The following is a 7,363-nucleotide window of genomic DNA, read 5'->3' as shown; positions in this document are numbered from 1 at the left end:
AGAAACGTAATTACTGTAAGTAGATTATATGTAGCTTACTACGTACTGTTCGCTATGTGATTATAGGCCTTATCGTCTTTCGTGAAACTAATCTACGGTGAACGTAAACACTGTGTGCAACATCGCGTTAGTGTAACGTTTATAGGTCAGTTGTAAACAGCGTGTTTTATTGTAGGCCCGTTGCGTGATACATGGAACTCTGTGGTATATGGCCTGAATAAAGAGTACAATATGGCCGATAATTCGGGAAAGGAACAAGCCACATTGCCCGACATTGGGGCCGGAGAAACTAGTATCATGGATTCCATAAACCCTGAAGATAGTGTGTCGTTAGTCAATATTGTCAATAATCCAGATAAATTAAAGGGGCATACTGATAGTGAAGTGTCAGTGAAAACAACTGTTTCAGTGTTGTTATATAGGACAAAGCAGAAGGAAATAGAGATTGCTGCTCGTGCAGCTGCATTGAAGGAAACAAAGAAACTAGAAGAGAGAAAACGTAACCTACAAGTGGAGTATGAATTGCAAGAAGCACAAGATGAAATCCGACATGCCCAGGAGAAGGCAGAAAGGGTTAAACAAAGAAAACAAATGGAAGAAAAGAAGTTACAGCTTGAGACTGAACAACAAGAAATTGATATGATGGCAGAACTGGAAGCAGCCAAAGCTATGTCAAGGCTACTTCAATTGCACGAAAGGCCAGAAAGTGATGTGTCTGCCAAACTTACCAAAGAGGTTGTGAAGAGCATTGAGTTAAAATCATTTCAATACTCAAAGTCTGATGATGAAGCAAAGAAACATAGTGAAGGGGAAAATACTAGAATAAACCCCAATGCAAAGAAATTTGTATCCCGACAGAACATCACTGTGCCTGACAAACCTAATGACAGTGGAAAATACTTATCACCAAATAATGGTAATGAACATGCACAGTATAATCAAACAAAACCAACATATGCAGGAGTTTGTTATGGCCAACCACTTCCAGATATAACTACCAAACCAGATGACACTGTCAACACTGGTATTTCAATGGCTACCCTTTTGAATAAAATTGTTGACCATCAAAGGGAATCTGCCCTCCCTTCGCCACGACTGGACCCATTTGACGGGAGTGACCTCTTGTCATTTACACCGTTCATAAGAAACTTTCAGCATGTGGTGGAGGATAAAACCCAAAACCCAGCCCGGAGATTAGAGTTGTTATTAAGGTTCACCGAAGGGGAAGCACATGATCTAATTAAGGAATGCACAGCCATAGAGCCCCCAGCAAGTGGATATGAAAGGGCAAAATGGTTGTTACAGAGAAATTTTGGTCAACCCCAGGTTTTGGCGGCAGCGTACAAATCTAAGGCAGAGAGCTGGGATCATATTGCAGTGGGAGATAAGATTGCCTTAAGAAAATATGCCATATTTCTTATCAATTGTTGCAATGTACAGCAGGGTAACCCAGAAATGGATAGTATGAATGGTTATGAGTTCCTCAGAATACTTGCACAGAAATTGCCAACAGCCTTGCAACAACAATGGATTAACCAAATGGGTCGATTTAGGGATGTAGAGATGAGGTCACCAACCTTACAAGATTTTGAACAGTTTGTTGGACAACATTCGAGAAATGAAAATGATCCTAGGATTGCAGGTCTTGGATATCAAAACAAAATGAAAGATTGGAAGACCCCACAGAAATATCCAAAGGTGGTGACAAGTAAGAGGGCTTTTGCAGCTACCGTGAAAACAAATGAGGATGATAAAGCTTTCAAGGGAAAAAATGAGAAGATGGAAAACAAGGCCAAAATATCACCATGTTTGTATTGTGGACCTAACACTTATCATACCCTACTTGATTGCAGGAAGTTTGGTTCACTTGACCTACAGGCTAAATCAGATGTGTGTATGAAGAAAGGGCTTTGTTTTGGTTGTCTAAATCCTGGTCATCTAAAGAGAAATTGTCCAAATCCAGAGTGGGCAAAATGTGAGAAATGCAGCAAATCCCATCCGACCATCCTTCATGATCCTGCCAGAGAAAAGAAATCATCAGATGAAAGGGTAACTCAAACGGTCACTACTGGTTGTGCTGGTGTACAAAACGTAAGACCCCAAGGAAACAAAAACAAGATGGTCACTGGTACTCTTATGGCTATTACTCCAGTTTTGATCAAACCAAAGACCAGTGACAGATGTATTGCCACATATGCCTTTGTTGATAATGGTTGTGGTGCTGTCTTTGTTGATGAGTTCTTGAAAGACAGTTTAAAGGTGAACACCCGAAGAACGAAGATCTTGATAAAGACTTTGAATCTCCAGCAAGTCCAGACCACTGATGTCATTGTAGGAGATCTGCAAGTAGGAAACATAAATGGGACTTCTTTTATAGACCTCCACTCTGTCTATGTCAAAGACAGTATCCCAGCAACCATGGATGATGCACCAACCCAGAATGATATTGACGCTTGGGATCATTTGAGCCACATTAAACTCCCAAGTATGGATGGTCACAACTCCATACCTCATGTCACCCTAATGATAGGAAGCAATGTCCCTGGGGTGTCAATGCCGTTGGAAATTGCCTCCGCCGAGATTGGAGATCCATATGCTATCAAGACTCCCATTGGGTGGTTAGTGTATGGACTTGAAGGCAAATGGATGGACCAACCCGAAGTAAACGTCAACTTTTGCCGAGTAGACAATGGTATTGTCCAGAATGGTACAGATAATTTGGAGCAACAACTCCAGTCCTTCATTAACATGGATTTCACAGAACGTCTTTCTGACCAGAAAATTGCCATGTCTGTTGAAGACAAGAGGTTTATGACAATGATGGAGGAATCTGTAACCAAAGTACATGGCCATTATGAAACAGTACTTCCTTTGAGAGATAGAGCTGTTAAGATGCCTAATAACAAAGTTCAAGCAGATATGTTTGGTCTGCGATTACAAAGGAAGTTGAAAACAAATGAGAAGTTGGCTTCAGAATATACAGAGTTTATGGAGAACCTGGAGAAGAAAGGATATGCAGAGAAAGTACCAGATCAGGATGTTGACCGGAATGATGGAAATGTTTGGTATATACCACACCATGCAGTTTACCACCCAAAGAAACCGGACAAGATCCGAGTGGTATTCAACTGTCCCATCCAGTACAAGGGAGTTTCCCTCAACGAACAACTCTTATCTGGACCAGACCTAACCAACCGATTGTATGGTGTTCTGATGAGATGGAGGCAAGAGAATGTGGCCATCATGGCAGATATAGAAGCCATGTTCTATCAAGTAAGAGTAAGAAAGGATGATTGTGATCTCCTGAGGTACCTATGGTGGCCTGAAGGCAACTTCGATGGAGGTATGAAAGAATACAGGATGCTAGTTCATCTATTCGGGGCAGTGTCCTCCCCAAGCTGTGCCAATTTTGCCTTGAAGAGGACAGCTAGTGATAATCAACATAGATTTCAAGATAAGGTGATCGAGTCAGTTATCAACGACTTCTATGTAGATGACTTTCTAAAGTCTGTGGCCACTGATGAAGAAGGAATCCAGATATATAGAGATCTAAAAGAAATCATGGCTAGTGGTGGATTCAAGCTAGGCAAGTGGGTCAGCAACAGTAAAAGATTGCTGGAGTCCATCCCAGAAGATGACCGAGCCAAAGAACTGAAAGGGCTTGATCTTGAAAATGACGAGCTGCCAAAGGAAAGGGCGTTGGGAGTTCAGTGGTGTGTTGAGAGGGATCAACTTGAGTTCAATATCACAAAAGTAAACGAAAAGGCCACAAGAAGAAATATCTTGTCTGTGATGAGTGCAGTGTATGATCCTATTGGTTATGCTTCACCTTTCCTTCTACAGGCAAAGAAGATATTGCAAAGTCTTTGCAGACTGAAGGTAGACTGGGACAGCGATATACCTGACGACCAACGGAATGAGTGGGAAAAATGGCTAAAGGAACTTCCTATTCTAGAGAGGTTAAAGATACCAAGATGTCTCAAACCCAAAGAATTTGGTAAAGTGGTGAACATCCAGATGCACTATTTTGCCGACGCAAGTCAAGAAGGTTATGGTACTGCAACTTATATGAGGTATACTAATGACAGAAAGGAAATCCATTGTGCCTTTCTTACCGGCAAAGCCAGAGTTGCACCACTGAAACCACATACAATCGTGAAGATGGAGCTCACAGCAGCAACATCAGCCGTGAAACAAGATGCCCAGCTCAAACAAGAGCTTACAATGAATATCGATGAAACAGTCTTTTGGACTGACAGTCAAACAGTCCTGAAGTACATAAGAAGTGAAAAGGCAAGACATCCCGTCTTCGTCGCTAACAGAATTGCGATAATTCATGATGGTTCAGATGTCCATCAGTGGAGATATGTCCCATCAAAGCTTAACCCAGCAGACCATGCTTCCCGTGGGTTAAGTGCAGATGATTTGCTCACAAAGGAAGATTGGTTAAATGGACCAGAGTTTCTTCATCAGACAGAAGATTTCTGGCCATGTGAAGACGACAGTAATGATGCTGATTCTGATAGAGAGTGTGAGAAAGAAGTCAGTGTCAGTGCTGTAACAATGACAGATGAAACCCAAAAGAATCCAGTTGAAAAACTGCTGGAATACCACTCAGAATGGAACAAACTGAAGAGATCCGTGGCGTGGTGGTTACGTCTCAAGACCATCTTGCTACAAAGGATAAAACGACACAATCCAAATCAGTGTTCTCAAGGAATTACCAGTGATGAGATGGAGTCTGCTGAAAAGGCTATTATCAAGTTCATACAAAGGCAGTCATTCCCAGAAGAGATTGGTGTCTTACAAAAGACAAAGACTGCAGAGATGAATATCAAGGATCCATGTGGGACAGTTAAACAGGCTTCTGATAAAGGAAACAGATGTCTCAGACAAAAGGGCAGACTTACTGATCTTGATCCTGAATTACACGATGAGATAATGAGAGTTGGAGGAAGGCTACGGAAGGCATCTATTCCATTGAATGCCAAACATCAGATGATACTGCCCAAAGATCATCATGTGTCTAAGCTAATAATAAGACACATTCACCAATTAGTGGGTCATCAAGGAAGGAACCACGTCCTTGCAGAATTGAGACAGAAATATTGGATCATCCATGCTGGTTCAATGATAAGAAGCTTGTTAAAACGATGTATCCAGTGCAGAAAATATCTTGCAAGAACCGGAAAACAGAAGATGGCAGACCTACCAGCCTACAGACTTCGTCCAGATGAAGGAGTCTTCTCAAGAACAGGGGTAGACTATTTTGGTCCCTTTGAAATCAAACAGGGGCGAACACTGAAGAAAAGATATGGAGTGATGTTTACATGTCTATCCAGCAGAGCAGTTCACATAGAAGTTGCACATTCACTTGATACCAACTCATGTATAGGTGCACTGAGACGTTTCATGGCTAGACGTGGACATGTACGAGAGCTGTACTCAGACAATGGTACCAATTTTGTTGGTGCTAACAAAGAATTAAAGAGTGCTCTGCAAGAATTAGATGAAAACCAGATTAACAGATTTGCCAGTAATCATGGACTGAAGTGGAAGTTTAATCCACCTGCTGCATCTCACTTTGGAGGTGTTTGGGAGAGACAGATCCGAACAGTTCGTAAAGTCTTGAGTGGAATTCTCAGTGAGCAGTATCTGAGAACAACCCAGAGTGATGAACAGTTACACACTTTTCTGTGTGAAGTAGAGACTATCATTAATAGTAGACCTCTAACCAAAGTATCTGACAATCCTAACGATCTTGATGTCATAACACCCAATCATCTGCTGTTGTTAAAGGCGCCTGTGGATATGCCGCTGGGGAAATTTGACGAGAAGGATGTCTATGCCCGACGGCGTTGGCGACAGATGCAGTATCTGGCTGATCTCTTCTGGAAGAGATGGACAAAAGAGTACTTACCAACCCTCCAGAGACGGCAGAAGTGGCTTCAACCGGAGAGATGTACTGAGGTCGGAGATGTCGTGATGATAGTGGATGACCAATCACCTCGGAACTCATGGCTAATGGGGGTGGTCATAGAGGCTTATAAGGATAAAGGGGGTTTGGTTAGAAGTGCCAAAATCAAAACTAAAACGGCCACGCTTGTCAGGCCAGTGGTCAAATTGTGTTTACTGCTTGAAGGGGAAACGACATAAGTCTAGTTTAGTAGTTTGGGAACTGTGACTGTGAAAAGGTGTATTTTCGATTTTCTTAGTTTCTTAGTTTTAGATTTCAGACTTTTGATTCTTTTGACTGATTTATTTCATTTTTCATATTTTGAAAACAGTGATTAGGGTTATCGCATTAGTTAATGCGACTGGGGCCGGAATGTAGTTTTCAAATAGACATAGCCAAAGGGGGAAATCATTTAGTTGGGTGATGTTGTAAATACACAAGGGCACGTTGAAGGGATAGAAAAACCGAGATGGGTTCTGATACCGTTTTTTACCACTCCGCATAAAGTGCGTAAGAAGACACAGAAAATACTACGATAATTAAGATCCTTGAAGTTGTAATTACAAGAGCCGAATAAAAGAAGAGAATAAAGATAAAATACACGACTCGTGTCCCTATAACAAGTGTCACTATTCTTTCTGACTAAATTCATACCAAGAATATTGACAGCATTTACATTAACCCCAAACGAACTGTCTTATTATACTTATACATACATATACATGAAGCATAGTTGAAATGTACTTAGAAAGACAAAACTTGTTGACGGGAGGAAAAGGGAGAATAATAGATTTGTGGTTCTCTTATTATTATCCAGTATGGCAGTGTTCTTTTCAGTATGGCGTGGACCGGCATGAAAAGAGTGGGTCTGTATAGGTCTCGCACCACAATTAATTGTTCAATTGACTTGCACACTAAACTCGTCACTTTCAAGACCTGCCAAAGCATAGATGAATCATGAAAGTTTTCAACTGGTATATCCTACCCACCACATGATAGCAGTCATCTTGGCCTATCATGGCACTTGGAAACTTCCATATCATGACCGTTTAGATTTTGAGCTAGAAGAGGAGGAAGTTTAGCATAATGAGCCCCCACCCTTCCATCTGCTCGCCCGGAGTAATATCTACATTTAACCAAAGATTTTCTAAAATGGTTTATATACCACCTTCGATCCTCCCTATTTTCACACCATCTGTACTTTAAATTATGCTCTTACATATAAAGGCAGAACAAACGATGACAGTAACTGATAACATGCTTAAACAAGCTTTACCTTAGGTACTTTTACCTCTTTTCTCTGACAATGGTTTACCTTTTAAGCTGTTAAATTTCATGCGTAGTGATGCACAAATACAATAGCAATGGTTTAGCAAGCTTACGAAATATGGGTAGGGGAAGAGAGCA

The 7,363-nt window shown here is 41.2% G+C and overlaps 1 protein-coding gene across 1 annotated transcript; it reads left to right on the top strand.

Moving 5' to 3' along the window:
- Window positions 1-231: 231 nt before the first annotated feature.
- LOC139961372 (uncharacterized) lies at window positions 232-6,156 on the top strand. The gene has a single exon (XM_071960516.1). It carries the CDS (start codon window positions 232-234, stop codon window positions 6,154-6,156), a length of 5,925 nt encoding a protein of 1,974 aa, XP_071816617.1.
- The last annotated feature ends 1,207 nt before the right edge of the window (window positions 6,157-7,363 follow it).

Source organism: Apostichopus japonicus, chromosome 20 (genome assembly GCF_037975245.1).
Source record: "Apostichopus japonicus isolate 1M-3 chromosome 20, ASM3797524v1, whole genome shotgun sequence".
In the NCBI taxonomy this organism is placed as follows: Eukaryota; Metazoa; Echinodermata; class Holothuroidea; order Aspidochirotida; family Stichopodidae; genus Apostichopus; species Apostichopus japonicus.
The sequence above is the reverse complement of the archived record's forward strand: the minus strand, read 5'-3'. Positions and strand labels throughout refer to the sequence as shown.